This window comes from Marmota flaviventris, chromosome 17, assembly GCF_047511675.1.
Source record: "Marmota flaviventris isolate mMarFla1 chromosome 17, mMarFla1.hap1, whole genome shotgun sequence".
Lineage (NCBI taxonomy): Eukaryota > Metazoa > Chordata > Mammalia > Rodentia > Sciuridae > Marmota > Marmota flaviventris.
In genome coordinates, this window is record NC_092514.1 from 72,683,695 (window position 1) to 72,702,074 (window position 18,380).

Consider the following 18,380-nt stretch of genomic DNA (forward strand, 5'->3'; position numbering starts at 1 on the left):
GTGCCTTCCACGCAGCACAGTCTCCCCCTTCTCTCCCAGATCCGCCTGGGCCTCTGCGAGGACCTGCGCTCCTGTGTGCAGTGCCAGGCCTGGGGCACTGGGGAGAAGAAGGGGCGCATGTGCGAGGAGTGCAGCTTCAAGGTCAAGATGGTGGACGAGCTCAAGAAAGGTAGAGGGGAGGGTCTGAGAGCTGGGGTGCTGTGAGCCTAGGTGGGGCTAACAGGTCCTCCTCTGAGCAAGGGCTTCCTCTGGGCAAGTTGAGGTCACACAGTCTGGACAGGGGTTCCAGAGCTGGGGGTGGGCACAGAACACCAGCAACAGTGAGCCCAAGAAAGAGGTAGAAAGTCTGGGCAAGCGGCACAGGACCCAGGCAGTGAACAGAGAATGGCCCAGAACACAGAATGGGGGCTGGGGGCACATGATTAGGCTTGAGGGCACGCAGATGAGTAAGGGACAAAGTCTGGGGAGGAGGCATCTGGCATGGGCAGGGACATGACCCGGCAGAGACCCAGGGCCCAGGTGGGGCCCACAGTTGGGCTATGGAGTGCACGGCCTCCTCCCTCTAGGCCAGATGTGTGGCCTGGACTCCACGCTCCTGGGGGTGCTCAGGTCAGGGAAGTGGAGACAGCTTTGCAGACTCCCGTGCTGCTGGGGCCTGCACTGGGCGAGGTGCCCCTGCCACCGTCTCTGCGGCAAGGAGGGGCAGAGCTTGAGAGATCTTACAGCCTTTCCCAGGGAGACGCCCCAGGCCCTGCAGTGGGCAGGGTGGGCCACAGGTTTGGGGTGCCTCACTGGGCCACGGGGTGCCCCAGGGTGCCCCAGGGTGGAGGGGTGTGTCGGGTCCCTGCTGACCGCTTGTGGGTGCAGCTGAGGAGGTGGTGGAGTACTGCTCCTTCCGGGACGAGGACGACGACTGCACCTACAGCTACACCGTGGAGGGTGACGGCTCCCCGGGGCCCAACAGCACCGTCCTGGTGCACAGGAAGAAGGGTGAGCTGGGGGCGCTGGGAGCGGGCGCTGTCCCGTCTGGGCCAGGCGCGGCGGGCACGGCCTCCCTCCACTCTCTCCGCAGACTGCCCTCCCGGCTCCTGGTGGCTCATCTTCTTGCTCATCCCCCTCCTGCTGCTGCTGGCACTGCTGCTGCTGCTCTGCTGGAAGTACTGTGCCTGCTGTAAGGTGAGCCCCGGGGTCCTCCCGGGTCCGCCTGGGGTCCCACAGAGTCCCCACTCTCCCCATGGCTCCCCTGTAGCCCTCCCAGAGACTTCGGCGCTTGGAGCCAGACTGTCTGGATTCTGGTCCCAGCTGTATGACTTTGAGCAAGTTACTTAATCTCTCTGTGCCTCAAGCTTCCTCATCTGTACAATGGAGCTAGCAGCACTGACCCCTGAAAGTGCTGACAAAGTTTGGATTAGTTATGGGAAGTTCTTAGAAAGGGACTGGCCTTGGGGAAACACCATGTTAAGCCCTGGCTTCTTCCCACCCCTTCCGGAGCCTGGCTCCTGAAGACCCTACTAACCCAGCCCCAAGCCTGTGTCACTCCTAAGGGACAATGGTGACAAAGCCTGTGAGTCTCCTTGTGCTCTGTTTTTCCTGGAGCCTGCTCCCAATGTAATTCCCCTGTGGCTCTCTGTGCCATAACAATGGTGTGTGGCCACACAACTTTATTTTCTCCTCTCAATCGTCCCATGAGGTCAGTGGCACTATCCCCTATGACAGGTGGGGAAACTGAGGCTCAGAGGGACAGGTGATAGAGACAAAGTCAAAGTTCTGTCGGATAAGATGGCGCATGCCTGTAATCCCAGTGACTTGGGAGGCTGTGGCAGGAGGATCACAAGTTGAAAGCCAGCCTCAGCAATAGCGAGGCACAAAGCAACTCAGTGGGACCCTGTCTCTAAAAAAAAAAATACAAAATAGGGCTGGGGATGTGGCTCAGTGGTCGAGTGCCCCTGAGTTCAACACCCAGTACCAAAAAAAAAAAAAAAACAAAGGGGCTGGGGTTATGGCTCCATGGTAGAGCACTCGCCCAGCACGTGCAAGGTCCTGGGTTCGATCCTCAGCACCACATATAAATAAAATAAAGTTTAAAAAAAAAAAACAACAACTCAAAGTCCTCGTAAGTGTCAAGGCAAGGTGAAGCCACATCCCTGGCTCTAGCATCTCCCGCCACAGTCCCTCCCTCCACTGACCATCAGTGGCCACACTCCAGGAACATGGGTCAGCTCCCTGCAAGCGCCAGGGAACAACCAGGAGCTGACAGCCTGGCTGCACAGAAAAGCCCAGAGACAGGAAGTGTGGAGGGTGCAGAGCACAGAGGCTGATTGTAGGGCAGGGCAGCATGCTGTCCTATCCCGGGGTTAGCGGACGTTCCTGTCTGTGGCATGGAAGGGGAGGCCTGTGAGCGGGTTTCTTAGCCGGGCACAGTGGCACATGCCTGTAATCCCCGTGGCTCAGGAGGCTGAAGCAGGAGGATCGCAAGTTCAAAGCCAGCCATCATGTAAATAAAATACAGAATAGGGCTGGGGATGTGGCTCAGTGGCTGAGTGCCCCTGAGTTCAATCCTTGGTACCAACAAAAGAAAGAAAGAAAGAGGTTCCTTCTTGGCAGGGCTTCTTAGAGCCTATGGTCTCGTCATTTGCTCACTGAACTTGAAAGAGGCCCGGTGGCTGGAGGGGCTTCCCTGGGCTGGGACAGTTCTTGAGGTGCTCACGCCAGCCCCCTTGTCTCCTAGGCCTGTCTGGCACTTCTCCCTTGCTGCAACCGAGGTAAGGGCCTGGCATGGGCAGCTGGGGTGGAGGGGCAGTGGGGCCAGGCCGGGAACAGGGGAGGTGGGAGGCCCTCACCCCACCTGTCTGGGTGCGACTGGGCAGGTCTGGGGAGGGCTTGTGCTGAGGACCCTTCCCAACAGGTCACATGGTCGGCTTTAAGGAAGACCACTACATGTTGCGGGAGAATTTGATGGCCTCAGACCACCTGGACACACCCATGCTGCGCAGTGGGAACCTCAAGGGGCGGGACACGGTCCGCTGGAAGATCACCAACAACGTGCAGCGGCCTGGCTTTGCCACCCACGCCGCCAGCACCAACCCCACAGAGCTCGGTGCGGGCCCAGGCTGGGCACTGCGGACCTTGGCAGTGCCTTTGGGCCCTTGGGGACCTCTGTTCTAGACTGGGGATCACACTGATCCTGGGTGCTGGGCACAGGCCTCAGCCTCTTCTGTCCCTTCCTGATGTGCCTCAGGCCTGCATGTGGCAGCCCTCTGCCCCCCGCTGGCCAGAGGTCTCCAGGATCCTGGGGTGGAGGGTGTTCAACCGTGCCCACGGGGCAGGGGCTGATGAACCCTCCATCCCACCCGCCTCTAGTGCCCTATGGGCTGTCCCTGCGCCTTGCCCGCCTCTGCACCGAGAACCTGATGAAGCCTGGCACTCGAGAATGTGACCAGCTGCGCCAGGAGGTGGAAGAGAATGTGAGAACTGGTGCGGCCAAGCCAGGGCTCTGGGCTCGGGTGCGATGGCAGCGGGGGGGGGGGGGGAGAGTGAGGTGACCTGGACCTCTCTGGACAGGAAAGGGGCTCTCTGGATACATGCCTGGTGTGGTGAGGTCATCCTGGGGGGCACCAGACTCTGGTCTCGGGACCTGGCCCCCAGCTTGCCCCAGCCAACTCTGAGAGGTCCCGGGGTAGGGTGTGCGCGGCTCTCCGGGCGCAGACTGACGCCCTCCCTTGTCTGGCAGCTCAACGAGGTGTACAGACAGGTCCCTGGTGCACACAAGCTCCAGCAGACAAAGTTCCGGTGAGTCCCAAATGCCCAGGGCGGGGGCAGCCAGCCGCTCTGAGCCCTGCCAGTCCAGGCCATGCGGCAAGAGTCCCTGGGGTTGGGTGACCGCTGACCACTGCTCATACACAGACTACGGAGCTCAAGCCCCCAGGCAGATCATGCACCTACCCCAGGGAACATCTGGTTCATGGTCTCCTCTTTGTCTCCACAGGCAACAGCCCAATGCTGGGAAAAAGTGAGTTGAAGAGCCATGTGGGACAGCGCCCCCCTGCCCCTCTTGCCCCAGCCCTGCCACCTGTCCTCTGCCCCTTGCTCCACCCCTGTCTCCACCCCGTGGGAAGGGAGGGCCATATGTGCCATCATGGGTGAGCCTTCCGTTGGCTCCTTTACTGGACCATTCTTCTAACGAATTCCAAAGGAAGCGCTTGCCTGAGTGAGCAGCCCCAGGTTGGCAGAACCACACAGACCAGTGCCCACCTTTGGTCTGGTGACAGTCTACCACCCAACCCCAAGGACAGTCCAGGCCTGGCTCATCCTCCCCTGGGTCAGAGACCCTCCAACCAAGTGAGAGGCAGATGGGCCAGCAGGTCACACAGTCGAAATCCCCAGTTCTTGAGTCCTGGCCCTTTGGGAAGGGGGAACATGAAACGGAGGTCGCACTGCAGAGAGAGCAGAACCAGAACAACAGCTCAACACCTTCAGGAAGAAGCCTCGGCTGATGGTATTGAGTGCTTACAAGGGCCAGGCATTGTTCTAAGGGCTCCCTGGCCATCTTTATCCAACCCTCTCAGCAGCCCTGCGAGAGAGGTACCATTGCTGTTCCCATTTTACAGATGAGGAACCTGAGGCTCAGAGAGGTTAAGTAACTTTCCCAAGGTTACCTAGCTATCAAGAACCAGGTCAGGGGCTGGGGATATAGCTCAGTTGGTAGAGTGCTTGCTTCACATGCACAAGGCTCCGGGTTCAGTCCCCCCACTCCCCAAAAAGGAATCAGAGCCAGGACTTGAAGCCAAGCAGTCTGATGTGAGCACCTGCCCTCAGCATCTCTGCTGTCCCACATCCAATCCTCCCACCATCAGCCCTTGTTGGTGAGGTGGACGGAGAAGCCCATTTCTCAGATGAGAACACTAAAGCTCAGGGAGGTGCAGCAACGGCGTGGATGAGGCCATAGAGTGAGAGCAGTGGGGCCAGCAAGGCCCCTGGCACTTTTTACTGTCCCACATCTTTCCCCTGTTGGGGAGAGGACAGAAAGGTACAGGCAGGGAGAATGCCAGGCTGACCCCTCTCCTGCTGGACCCCCACCCAGGCAAGACCACACCATTGTGGACACGGTGCTGATGGCGCCCCGCTCGGCCAAGCAGACCCTCCTGAAGCTGACAGAGAAGCAGGTGGAGCAGGGGTCCTTCCATGAGCTCAAAGTGGCCCCCGGCTACTACACCCTCACTGCAGAGCAGGGTAGGTGGGGCTCCCCGCGCCGCCCCTCACCTCGCCGCCCCTCACCTCGCCCACCCACGTGGCCCTGAAACCCACATCTGACCCCCCAGACGCCCGGGGCATGGTGGAGTTCCAGGAGGGCGTGGAGCTGGTGGACGTGCGCGTGCCCCTCTTCATCCGGCCTGAAGACGACGATGAGAAGCAGCTGCTGGTGGAGGCCATCGATGTGCCCGTAGGCACTGCCACCCTTGGCCGCCGCCTGGTAAACATCACCATCATCAAGGAGCAAGGTTGGTCAGGGTGCGGGGAGAGGGAGGACAAAGCAGGGTCGGACACTTTGTTCCCCCATATCCGGCTGTAGTGGGACCTGGCTGTATGGCCTGGGCCAGTCCCTCGGCGGGCCTTGGTTTGTCATCTGTTAGCTGGGTATAGCACCTGGGTGGGGCTCTCAGTCACAGGCGCTGGCCACCCCACTGTCGTTCTCTATCCAGAGGAGGGCTTAAGTGTGTCACCAGTCACCACACTGAGGGCACCTCGGGTGCTAGTGATGTCCTCTGGACAACCAGAGGGCCCCCCTGGCCCCTGACCCCCACCCCTTGCTCCAGGATCCACAGGGCCTGCTCTGCCCTGGATGCATCCATCTGGGGCCTGCCCCTGCCTGCCCCTTTCAGATTGCCTGATGGACACTTTGTTCCAGCTCCTCAACTTTTTCTTGGAGAATATTCCATCCCATTCCTTTGCCCTCCCATGAGGGTGGTGGGGTGTGGGTAACAAATAGACCCCTAGAGTCTGGACTGGGCCAGAGGGAGGGGGAGCCAAGAGGGGACTGAGGCCAGGATCCCTGAGCAGCACCTGCGCTCCTTGCAGCAAGTGGCGTGGTGTCCTTTGAGCAATCTGAGTACTCAGTGAGCCGTGGGGAGCAGGTGGCCCGCATTCCTGTCATCCGGCGCATCCTGGACAATGGCAAGTCCCAGGTCTCCTACCGCACACAGGACAACACAGCACAGGGCAACCGGGTAAGGCTCCACCACAGGGTCAAGGGCGTGTCCCTCAAGTCGAGAGGGCATGCACTGGGTTCCTAGGACAGAGCAGGATGTGGCAGCTGCCTGGGTCCCTGGATGCTTACCCTGGCTGGCCTCCCATGGACACCTGCTCCTGCCACCCTTGGCAGGGACTTCTCACCCAAAGTTCCAGTGACACCTTAGATGAGGCCCCATCACTTCCAGGGACTCAGACCAAGGGAGCCATTTCCTCCTGGATTGGCCAGGAATCTGTCCAGCCCACTCCTGTCCATCCTCCAATGACCCAGGATGACCAGGACATTCAGACATTTTCTAGGAAAGTAGACTCCCTTTCTGCCCATCCTGGGGATTTTGGCTTCTTGAGCTGGAATTTCAGGGTCCTGGTTCCTGGGCCAGGCTCCCCAATTCTGTCACTCTTGGTTCTTGCTGGGCCAAGCAGCACAGGCAGTCCTTCCAGGCAGGGAGGACCACAGCCTAATGTCCCCTCATTGCTGAGCCCCAATATCAGCAACAGCTAGAGCCAGGTGGTAAGTATGCTTGGTTTTACCTATCGGGTTTTTTTTTTTTGGGGGGGGTACCAGGGATTGAACTCAGGGGCACTTGACCACTGAGCCACATCCCCAGCCCTATTTTGTATTTTATTTAGAGACAGGGTCTCGCTGAGTTGCTTAGTGTCTCACCATTGCCAAGGCTGGCTTTGAACTCACGATCCTCTGCCACAGCCTCCTGAGCTGCTGGGGTTATAGGCGTGCACTACTGTGCCTGGTTTACCTATCAGTTTTTGATCTGTTGATTGCTTGATTATACTGGGGACCAAACCCAGAGCCTCTTGCATGCTAGGCAAGCAGTCTACTACTGAGCTACTTCCCAGTCCTTGGCCACAGGTCTAAATTTATAACAGTATTTAAAAACATTCATATTGGGGCTGGGGTCATGGCTCAGTGGTAGAGCACTTGTCTCGCATGTGTGAGTCACCGGGTTCGAGTCTCAGCACCTCATATAAATAAATGAATAAAATAAAGGTCCATCAACAACTAAAAATATTTAAAAAATTCATATCAAAAATTTTTTCAAGGTAGTGAAGTCTAGGTTCTTCAGCAAATACATTACCAGGCCCAGGCAGCCTGGTCACACCCTAGTTTTTTTTTATTTCATTTCATTGGTAGGAACAGTTCCCATCACTACTCCAGTGCTCCCAGTAAAAATTTTCAAGAGTTTGTATGGCCATAAGCCCCACTGATTACGGCACATTATAAGAGAGATTCTGGCTGGCTGGATTCCCTGCTCTGTATGGAGATGCTTGGGTATTTAATTCTTTTTTTTTTTGGGGGGGAGTACTTTGAGTTAAACCCAAGGGTGCTTTACCACCGAGCCACACCCCCAACCTTTTTATTTTTTGTTTTGAGACAGGGTCTCACTAGGTTGCTAAGCCTTGCTTCAAACTTGCAATTCTCCTGCCTCAGACGCCTGAGTACTGGGAATATAGAAAGGTGCCACTTCCTGGCTTATTTTACTGTTTTTAAAAATCATTTTTATAATTTCTTACCTTTTTAAAAATATTTTTAGTTGTAGTCAGGCACGATACATTTATTTTATTTATTTATTTTTTTTATGTTGTGCTGAGGATCAAACCTAGTGTCTTGCACGTGCTAGGCGAGCACTCTACCGCTGAGCCACAACCCCAGCCCCATTTCTTTTGTACTTTTTCTTTTTTTTTTTTTTAGTTGTAAATGGACACAGTATCTTTATTTTTATTTATTTATTTTCATGTGGTGCTGAGGATCGAACCCAGTGCCTCATCCTTGCAAGACAATGCTCTACCCCTGAGCCACAACCCCAGCCCCCCAGCCCCATTTCTTACCTTTTTATTTTAAAAAACTTCAAATGTACATAAAAATGGAAAGACTGTAAAATTAAAATCCATTTACCCTTTACATAGGCTCACATATTGTGAATATTTTCCTTCTCTCCTTATATGAGTATCTTTAGCTAATTTACATAAAGACGTTCAGGCAGGGAGCAGTAGCACATGCCTGCAATCCCAGTGACTCAGGAGGCTGAGGCAGGAGGATCACAAGTTCAAGGCCAGCCTGGACAAATTAAGGAAACCCTGTGTCAAAGTAAAAATTAAAAAGCGCTGAGGATGTGGCTCAGTGGTAGAGCACCTTTGGATTCAATCCCTGATTCCCCCCCAAAAAGCATTGATATCTTTATTTCTGTATCTCTGGGTGTGGAGAGACGTGTTGTCTGCTGAACTTTCCAAAGTAAGTTGTAGACATCACATAGACCTTAAACCCTTCTGCTGGGTCATTTTTCTACATAACGACAACATGATTACCAAACTGAAGAAAGTTCACATGGATTATACTAGTTCTGAGGGATTGATCCATATGCAGATTTCCCCTTGTTCACACATCCCAACTGCTTTATGGCTTTTTCTCCAGTCCGGGAACCAATCAGGTTTCTGGCATTACAGATTCTGATCTTGTGTCTTGAGTCTCCAGAACAGTTCCCTGACTTCCTGTTTTGTGACATGAACATTTTTCTAAGTGTTGACCTCAGTTGCTTGTAGACAGCTCCTCTTTGTGTGTGTGTGTGTGTGTGATATTGGGTGATGGGGCTTGAGCCCAGGGGTGCTCTACCACTGAGCTACATCCCCAGTCCTTTTTGTTTTTCATTCACGTTTATTTTTTTATTTTTTATTTTGAGGCAAGCTCTCTCTAAATCACTCAGGCTGGCCCCCAATCGGCCATCCTCTGGCTGCAGCTGCAGCGTCACTGGGATCACAGGCCACAATTCTGGTTGTCTTCCACCTGCCAGCTTCCCTTTCTGGGCCTGGTGAAATCGTAGTTCGAAGCGCCGTCTAGTGGTCGTGTGAGAAAAACTTTTTTCTAACAGTTTTACTCATGCCCGGGGCACCTTCCGGAAAGCTTGAGGGCACTGGGAGGAAAGCTGGAGTTGATGGAGAGGTCCCAGCAAACAGGATCTGCCACCAGGAAGGAACCCAGATTTCAGAGCCACAGTGTGGGGGACACCTCTTCCCTGTCCGGGTGGGACCTGCAAATCCCAGCTGCCCAGGGCTTGTGTGATGGGCTCTCTGTGGTGCATCCCTGTTCCCCTCTGGGATTGATTTAAATCCTGGCTCTGCCACAGCTACCTGCGTGGGCTTGGGCGAGTTCCCTAACTCTCTGTGGGACTGAAAAATTTCTCCATCTGTAAAATGGGACAATAATATCTCTGCCTCACCCAGCTGTGAGGATTAAATGAGCTGATGTCTGTAGTGCTTACTGCCAGGCAGTGCCATTTCATGTCCACATGGGACAGTCCATGTGGGTGTGGCTGTGGCTCTGTCTTCTGGAAAGCTCTAATTTCTGAGACGCCTCATCCCCCAGCCCTGAGCTGACCCTGACCCTTCCTCTTTGCAGGACTACATTCCTGTGGAGGGCGAGCTGCTGTTCCACCCTGGAGAGACCTGGAAGGAGCTGCAGGTGAAGCTCCTGGAGCTGCAGGAAGTAGATTCCCTCCTTCGGGGCCGTCACAGCCGCCGCTTCCATGTCCAACTTAGCAACCCCAAGTTTGGGACCCGCCTGGGCCAGCCCCACTCAGCGACCGTCATCATTGGGGACCGAGGTAGGTAGAGCCTGGGGTCAGCATACACAAGTGGAGAGGGAGGTTGGAGGGCCTCTCAGCAAACACCAGCCCAGGAAGCCCAGTTTAATGTGAATTTCACATAAACAAAAACAAAACATACTTGTTGTATAAGTATGCCCCTGCACTTGTGGGACATACTTATCCTTAAAAAAGTGTTCTTTGGGGCTGGAGTTGTACTTCAGTGGTACAGCACTTGCCTAGCATGTGTGAGACACTGGGTTCAATCCTTAGCACCACACTAAAAAAAAAAAAAATAAAGGTGAAAAAAAAAGTGTTCATTGGCAAAGCCCAGTGGCGCATGCCTATAATCCCGGCTACTCGAGAGGCTGAGGCAGGAGGATGGCAAGTTTGAAGCCAGCCTCAACAACTTAAAATAAAAAGGATGGGGATTTAGCTCAGTCGTAGAGCACCTGGGTTTATCCCGAGTACTGCAAAGAAAAAATAAAAGTGTTCACTCCTTATCTGAAATTCAGATTCAACTAGGTACCTTGCACTGCAGCTGGCAGCCCCTCCTCAACCAGACAGGCTGAAAGCAATGGCCACAGGGCCTGAATCCATTTGACCTCAGCCTCAAGTGCGGGTTCCTGGAAGCGGGGAGCCAGCGAGTTCCTATCAGTTCTTAGCTTCCATTGTCGTGGTGTCTCTGAGCCCTCCCCTGAGAGCTTCCTGACAGGAAGATGGGAGGAAAGGGCAGGGGAGGGAGGAAGGGAGCAGATGTTCCATGGAGGACATCCCCTTGGCTGCCAAGGGAGAAAGAGGGGCAGATGAGTTTCCTCCTCCTTCGCATTCCAGGAGAGCGCCCCCTGGGCCTCCACCCAAGCTTGGTGTGATGCCCTCTGTGGCACCAGCTCCCCAGTGAGGTGCCAGGCAGGTCTTAGTTGAATCTCTCGGGAGGGAGCCAGGGGTGTTTAACTGAGTCTTTGGCTCCCCCTCGTGGTGAAGGCGTGTCTAAGCCAGCTGTCCCACCCTACCTTGGTCCACTAGATGAACTGGACCTGAGCCTCATAAATCAGACGGGGTCATCACCGCCACCTCCCCGTGGGGACCTGGGAGCCCCACAGAACCCCAATGCCAAGGCTGCTGGGTCCCGGAAGATCCATTTCAACTGGCTGCCTCCTCCTGGCAAGCCGATGGGGTACAGGGTAAGCCGGGGGGCAATGGGCAATGACAAGTGGCTAGGGAGGTCTGACACCCACCACCATCAGAGAGGTGGACTGCTCCGAGGGAGGGGGAGGGCCTGCTTGGAACCAGCAGGTCCAAGTGAGAGTAGATGGCAGGACCCTAGGAGGAGAGAAGAGCCATTCCTGAGTTTTTCAGATTTTTTCTCTCCTTCTTAGAATGGGCCTTCTCCCCTTGCCCAGGAGATCCCCTGCTCTGCCCAACAGCCCTGTGAGCACCCCCAAGCCTCGGTGTCTCATCCTGTTCAAAGAGAAAAATAAGGGCAAGGGGTCAGTGGAGGGACAAGTGGCTTCGGTGCCTGTCACTTCCCTCTGACCAGTCCCCTCCCTTGAGCAGGTGAAGTACTGGATCCAGGGTGACTCCGAGTCCGAAGCCCACCTGCTTGATAGCAAGGTGCCCTCGGTGGAGCTCACCAACCTCTACCCGTACTGCGACTATGAGATGAAGGTGTGTGCCTATGGGGCACAGGGCGAGGGTCCCTACAGCTCCCCGGTGTCCTGCCGCACCCACCAAGAAGGTGAGGCCTGTTCATGTCCCTGCATCTGTCCCCAGCTACCCTGATGTCAGTGTGCCCAGCCCTCCCCACTCCCTACCTCCCAGAGCTCGGCCCTCCTTCTGCCACTAACAGAGCTCTTCCTGCCCCCAACCCAGTACCCAGTGAGCCTGGGCGTCTGGCCTTCAATGTCGTCTCCTCTACGGTGACACAGCTGAGCTGGGCTGAGCCAGCTGAGACCAATGGCGAGATCACAGCCTACGAAGTCTGCTATGGCCTGGTGAATGAGGACAACCGTAAGGATTGGGACTCTCCTTCCTGGCCCCAGGGACAGCATCAGTGGAAGGGGAATGGCAAAGAACCAGAGCTCTGGGTCACTCCTGGGTACTTGAGGCCTATCGTTCTGGTCAGTGGATAAGCCTGAGAGGCATTGTGGGGTTTCTGGTCACAGATGAGCTCTGCATCCCAAGGGAGGCAAAATTATATACGTACATGGAGATCACAGACCCCAGGGCCCCCTCCTGTACAGGTAACCAGGATGCCTCATTTTTACATGATCTCTTAGGCCACAATAGAGTTGCCAGATTAATCAAATAAAACCACTAGATGAGCTGGGTGCTGTAGTGCACAGCTGTAACCCCAGAGACGCGGGAGGCTGAGGAGGCTGAGGCGGCTGAGGCAGGAAGATCACAAGTGTGAGACCAGCTTGGGCAACTTAGGGAGACCCTCAGCAACTTGATGAGACCCTGTCTCAAAATAAAAAGTTCAAAACAGCCCAGGCACCGTGGTGCATGCCTATAATCCCAGTGGCTCTGGAGGCTGAGGCAGTAGGATCTAGAGTTCCAAGCCAGCCTCAGCAAAAGTGAGGTGCTAAGCAACTCAGTGAGACCTTGTCTCTAAATAAAATACAAAATAGGGCTGGGGATGTGGCTGGGGATGTGGTTCAGTGGTTGAGTGCCCCTGAGTTTAATCTCCGGTACCCCCCCCCAAATAAAAAAAAGTTAAAAGGACTGAAGATGTAAATCACCCCTGGGTTCAATTCCCAGGATAAAAAAAGAGAAAGGAAGGAAAAGAAAACACAGGATGAACTGGGACTGGGACAGCTGCTTATAGTCCCAGCAACTCCAGAGGCTGAGGCAGGAGAATCACAAATTCCTGGCCAGCCTGGGCACCTTAGGGAGACTCTGTCTTAAAATACAAAACTAAAAGGGCTGGGGTTATAGCTCAGTGTTACAGCCCCCTGGGTTTAGGGGGAAATCCTAAAAAAATGAAACACCGGATACCGGAAAATTTCTAAACACATTTTATTTTTTTAGTTGTTGATATACCTTTTTAAAAATTTTATTTATATGTGGTGCTGAGAATTGAACCCAGTGCCTCACACATGCCAGGCAAGTGCACTACCACTGAGCCACACCGCCCCAGCCCACTCTAAACACATTTTTAATAGAATATTTCATACATTTTTTCCGGGAATCCTAACCCAGAACAGCGGGGAAAAGTGTCTTTGTCTTCCCAGTCTACCCTTCTCAGTCCTGGAAGGGAGGAGAGAGTGGGGGACTTCTGCCAACTGTCATGATGAGAAAGTGTCCTGCCTCTCACCTGGCTCAGGGACCTCTGCACACCCTGACTCTGCCTGGTGGGTCCTGGTGATGGAGAGCAGACCACCCTCACATAGATTGTAGGAGCAGCAGCGGAACCCTGGTGCTAGGGAAGTTCTGATGATTTTGACTTAATTCACAGAGGGGGTTCTAGGAGTGTTTTCCTGTTGAAGCACCTCATTCACATCTTCTTTTCAGACTCTGAGGCCAGTGCACATTATAGCTGAATATGTGCAATTTGCAAAGTGCTTGTGTTGGGGAGGGTGCATGCTTGTAATCCCAGTGACTTGGGAGACTGAGGCAGGAGGATCACAAGTTCAAAACTAGCCTCAGCAACTTAGTGAGGCCTTAAGCAACTTGACAAGACCTTGTCTCAAAAAATAAAAAAGGCTGGGGGTGTGGCTAAGTGGTTAAGCACTCCTGGATTTAATCCCCAGTACCAAAAAAGAAAGAAAGAGAAGGAAGGAAGGAATAAATTTTAAAGTTAATCAATTACTTCAGAATAGCAGTGAAATATTAGGGCCACGACCCCTATGCAGGGCAGTCGACAGTGGGACTCTCTGAGCATCAGGCTTGGGGCATGGGGAGGGGTGCTCCTCACTCTTCACTAACCAGGCCAGCCAAGCATCAGGTTTCTTGGCAGCCACGTCACACCTCAGCTTGGTGTGAGCTTACGACACTTGGTCCGCTCTTAGGCCACAGCTGGGTGGTCTCCTCTGACTTGGCCTTTTAACCCCAGGAGTGACCCACAGCCCAGGACCATCCATCTCTGAAGGTTTCAGCACATTGTGTGCGAGGCAGCCCCGCAGGATAGGGGCATTGCATTTTGGTGTGTGCCACTCACTGTTCCCTCCCTTCCATGAGCTGACAGAGATGCGAGGAGGGTGGGCCAAGGCCAGCCCTTGCTACCTCCAGGCTGACCTGGCTTCCGAGCAAAGCTTTTTGAGCACAACTGTGTGCTGGGGGTGCACATCAAGTTTCTCAGTTGTCATTTACAAGAATTTTCCTTTGAACTTTTTGGGAAATTGGGACATTTTCTAGTCTCCATTCCTTTGTGTCTTCTCTGGTTTTCTGTGTCTTCCAACAGTGGGCCCACCCTGCTTTCACGCAGAGCTCACTGAGCGCCCTCCCAGGGCTGAGTATCCACCCCAGGTGCGACTGGCCTCTGCCAATGTGCATTGCCAGCCCTCCACCTTCACCCCACCCTGTCCCCATTAGCCTGTTCGTCCTAAATTGTAGCCTCTGTGAGTCCACTTGTGTCCTCCCCTTGGCTCCTGTTGCCACAGCACCCTGGGGGCAGCAAGGCATGCAGGTGTCTCAGCGTGTGGGGCTGAGCTGTCAACCATGAGCATGGATGGGAGGATGTTGTCCTGAGAGCCCCCTCAGCTCCTGAGCCAGCCTCCTATGGAGCCATCTGGATATAGGACGGTTTGCTAATTGGTAAAGGTGACAGTAGGGCCATCTGGAGTCTAGTGTTGACCCTGGCACTTACTTAGCGATGAGTCCTTAGATATCTGGTAACACCTCCATAAGCCAGTCATACCCAGGTTCAAAGGGCTCAGCAGCTGCTTGCTCCCCTCCCCATCTATACAACTCTGCTGGGTCAGGGATGGGGCTGGGACCAGGCTGTAACCTGGGTGACCTACCCCTGAAGCACCCTCCCTGCCCCAGGACCCATTGGGCCCATGAAGAAGGTGCTGGTGGACAGCCCCAAGAACCGGATGCTGCTCATCGAGAATCTACGAGAATCCCAGCCATATCGCTACACGGTGAAGGCGCGCAATGGGGCAGGCTGGGGACCTGAGCGGGAGGCCATCATCAACCTGGCCACTCAGCCCAAGAGGCCCATGTCCAGTGAGTGCTGGGAAGGGATGTGCAGGGCAGATGGGGGGACAGGAGGCTGCAGCTGGTGCTCTGGCTCACCTCCCCTATCCTGCAGTCCCCATCATCCCAGACATCCCCATCGTGGACGCCCAGGGTGGGGAAGACTATGAAAGCTTCCTTATGTACAGTGACGACGTTCTGCGCTCCCCAGCAGGCAGTCAGAGGCCCAGCGTCTCTGATGACACCGGTGAGTGGGATCCATGAAAGACAGTGGGGGTGATGGGCATGGGGTAGGGCTGTCCCTGGTGTCCAGAGAGAGTAAAGTGGCCAGCAACTACTGGGCATGGAGGTCAACACTAGAAGTCGCTTTTCAGCCTCAGACATATATATCCACAGAGCCCATGATTTGGCACTGGGGACATGGAGAGGGCACAGCTATTGTGGCCCACTGAATTCATGTGCACTACCATGTGTGAGAACACACAGATGTCCGCTGGGGGCAGATGCACACAGGCCTGGGCACATACATGTGGATTATGCACTGGAAATACTACTTTGTGATCCAAAGGTTAACCTGCAGCGTGATGGAGTTAGGACTCCTCCCAGAGGCAGGCCTCAGTGAGAGGGGGCAGGCACAGACCAGGAGCCCTGAGCAGCCACCTCACAGGGGTGGGGCCAGCTGATGAGGCAGAGATGCCCCAGCAGGCCCGGTTCTCCCGCTTGACTCCTGGCACAGTATATTGCAAAAAGAGCCCTTAGCAGGGACTCCTGGGTGCAGCTTTAGCTCTGGCTCCACTGTGGGACACACACCTGCTCTGTGCCTGATGTCTGATCTGTAAAATGGAATGTCAATCATACAATGCCAGGATGGGATCTTCCAGAGAGTATGGTTTTGAGGGTCTACTATTAGTATCCTGGGGCTTCTGGAACTGTCCCTGGGAGGCGGCAGGGGAAAGATTACTCTTCTTTGCACAGTCCGGAAACTGAAGCTCAGGGCATTTAAGGAACAAGGGAAACCTCACAGCGGGAGACAGGGCCGAGGCTCCATCCACAAGGTCTGTGGCTGGTACCGGGTCTTTCCTCCCGAGCTGTGGCCAAAACTACACAACCCTATTCGGAATCAGGACAAGGGTTTCCCCTGTCGCCGGGCTTTCCCATCGCTGCAGCACGGGGACACCCAATCCTGACGCCGGGCTCTGCCGCTGGCCTGGCTCGGTCCTCCTTGGCGCCACCAACCCCGGCGCCCCCGGCGGTGCCAACGCGGCCCTTCGTTGTTCCCAAGGCGGCGGCTGGAAGTTCGAGCCCCTGCTGGGGGAGGAGCTGGACCTGCGGCACGTCACGTGGCGGCTGCCCCCGGAGCTCATCCCGCGCCTGTCGGCCAGCAGCGGGCGCTCTTCTGACGACGGCGGCGCGGGGAGCGCGGCCGGGGAGGGCAGCAGCCGGGCCCGCAGCGCGACGCCAGGGCCCCCCGGAGGTGACCACCTTCCTGGGCTGCGCACGGCCTGTGCCGGCTCGTTTGCGCACGCCGGCTGGGACCTGGGGCCGCCACTTGCTGCCCCAGGGCCCCAGCTTCGGCCAGGCTGCTCATCAAGATGCCAGGCCAGGCCAGGGGCCTGCAACTGTGTGCACACAGCACCGGGTAGCCAAGGGATGCCCAGGGCAGGCATTTGGGCGCCCCCGGAGGCAGGACAGGAAGTGATTCTCATGATGCCTACCCCAACTGGGGCAGCCAGCTTCAGAAACTTGTGTCAGGGGAAGACCCTCAGGGACCTCCAGGATTTGAGGACAGGCTTTGGGCTCTCCTGGAAGGCCAGGCAGGTCCCAAGCTGGGTTGGCTGTGCTCTGATAATCCATGGCACAGAGCTAGAGGACATGTGGCCTTCGCGACTCCTCTGGGGACATAGGGGCCCTAACATGGTAGTTTGGGGGAGATTGGTGGTATTTTATTCCCAGGCTCCCCAAAGGGAAGGGAACCCCAGGAATCCTCAGGGCCACATCCTGCCCCTTAGGCCTCCAGGTCTGACTGACCGACCCTCTCTCCTCCTGCAGAGCACCTGGTGAATGGTCGAATGGACTTTGCCTTCCCAGGCAGTGCCAACTCCCTACACAGGATGACAGCGGCCAATGCCACCTATGGCACCCACCTGAGCCCACATCTGCCCCACCGTGTGCTGAGCACCTCCTCCACCCTCACTCGGGACTACCACTCGCTGACCCGCACACAGCACTCACAGTCGTCCACACTGCCCAGAGACTACTCCACCCTCACCTCCCTCTCCTCCCAGGGTGAGCAACCTCAACCAATCCTGCCTCGCCTGTTCATCACCTCCATTCCAGCTCCTGGAGGCTTGGGCCGGTGGCCCCCACTGCCCACCCTCCACATCCCGTCCCTCTCACTCCTTGTTTTGTCCTGCCCTAGGCCTCCCTCCCATCTGGGAAGACGGGAGGAGCAGGCTTCCGCTGTCCTGGGCCCTGGGGTCCTGGAGTCGGGCTCAGATGAAGGGGCTCCCCCCCTCCAGGGGCTCACGAGATTCTATAATCCTGGCTGGGCAGCCAGCAGCACCCTTCTGGGGCCCAGGTAGTTCCGGGGTGGCCATCCTGCTCCATCTGCCATCCATCGCAGCTGCTGCCTGTGCCCATCCACCACCTTGGCCTCATTCCATTCACAGGACCCTGCCCTCCCAGAGGAGCTAACCCCTGCCCCACACTCATCAGTGCTGATGCCTAACATGGCCTCTGTCCTGCCAGGGTGTGGGCTGGGGTGGGTCAAAGAGAGGGGCCCTGCCAGCTAAGCAGGGAGCAAGGTGGGAGGTGGCAGACTCAGAGGGTGACCCTCTTTCATCATAGGCGGGGTCTGTAACTAATCCAAGGACCCGTGGAAGGTTCTGGGTACAAGCTGCCTGGCTACCTGAGGGGGTAGAATTGTGACAGCAGGAAGATCCCAGCTCCTTCCCCTGACTGTGATGTCCTGTCTCCAGATTCTCGAGGTGCCATGGGTGTGCCTGACACACCCACCCGCCTTGTGTTCTCCGCCCTGGGACCCACATCTCTGAAAGTGAGCTGGCAGGAGCCTCAGTGTGAGCGCCTGCTACTGGGCTACAGTGTGGAGTACCAGCTGCTGAATGGCGGTGAGGCGGGGCTACTGCTGCCTGCAGGGGTGGGGACCTTCCAGGCCTGGGCCCATGCTGAGCATCCCAGTGGGGTCAGGAACCTACCCAAGGCTTTGTGCATAAGCCCACCTCCAGTCTTCTTGAGGGTCTCACTCCATTCCCCTTCTTTCCCTCACCTGAGGTCTCATCCATCTCCCTGCGCCTCTCTGCCTATTTCCTCTGCTAGGTTTTCCCTAACAAGGCCTCACGGACCAAGGCCTTCCCTGGTCTGTGTGACCTTTGTGGGAACTAG

The 18,380-nt window shown here is 55.8% G+C and overlaps 1 protein-coding gene across 3 annotated transcripts in view; it reads left to right on the plus strand.

Moving 5' to 3' along the window:
• Positions 1 to 18,380, plus strand: part of Itgb4 (integrin subunit beta 4) — a 32,769-nt gene that overhangs the window by 12,864 nt on the left and 1,525 nt on the right. Inside the window, exons 16-36 of one of the 3 annotated variants that reach the window (XM_071603804.1) lie at positions 40 to 169; positions 868 to 990; positions 1,073 to 1,176; positions 2,729 to 2,762; positions 2,906 to 3,097; positions 3,361 to 3,464; positions 3,731 to 3,789; positions 3,986 to 4,009; positions 5,081 to 5,229; positions 5,319 to 5,498; positions 6,076 to 6,224; positions 9,656 to 9,860; positions 10,866 to 11,023; positions 11,397 to 11,577; positions 11,712 to 11,849; positions 14,826 to 15,008; positions 15,094 to 15,225; positions 16,261 to 16,452; positions 17,028 to 17,264; positions 17,398 to 17,556; positions 17,957 to 18,106. In XM_071603804.1, the coding sequence (XP_071459905.1) occupies positions 40 to 169; positions 868 to 990; positions 1,073 to 1,176; positions 2,729 to 2,762; positions 2,906 to 3,097; positions 3,361 to 3,464; positions 3,731 to 3,789; positions 3,986 to 4,009; positions 5,081 to 5,229; positions 5,319 to 5,498; positions 6,076 to 6,224; positions 9,656 to 9,860; positions 10,866 to 11,023; positions 11,397 to 11,577; positions 11,712 to 11,849; positions 14,826 to 15,008; positions 15,094 to 15,225; positions 16,261 to 16,452; positions 17,028 to 17,264; positions 17,398 to 17,556; positions 17,957 to 18,106 (2,983 nt within the window). The remainder of the gene's footprint in view (positions 1 to 39; positions 170 to 867; positions 991 to 1,072; positions 1,177 to 2,728; positions 2,763 to 2,905; positions 3,098 to 3,360; positions 3,465 to 3,730; positions 3,790 to 3,985; positions 4,010 to 5,080; positions 5,230 to 5,318; positions 5,499 to 6,075; positions 6,225 to 9,655; positions 9,861 to 10,865; positions 11,024 to 11,396; positions 11,578 to 11,711; positions 11,850 to 14,825; positions 15,009 to 15,093; positions 15,226 to 16,260; positions 16,453 to 17,027; positions 17,265 to 17,397; positions 17,557 to 17,956; positions 18,107 to 18,380) is intronic. The other 2 variants (XM_027955718.3, XM_027955719.3) reach the window with 2 other exon arrangements.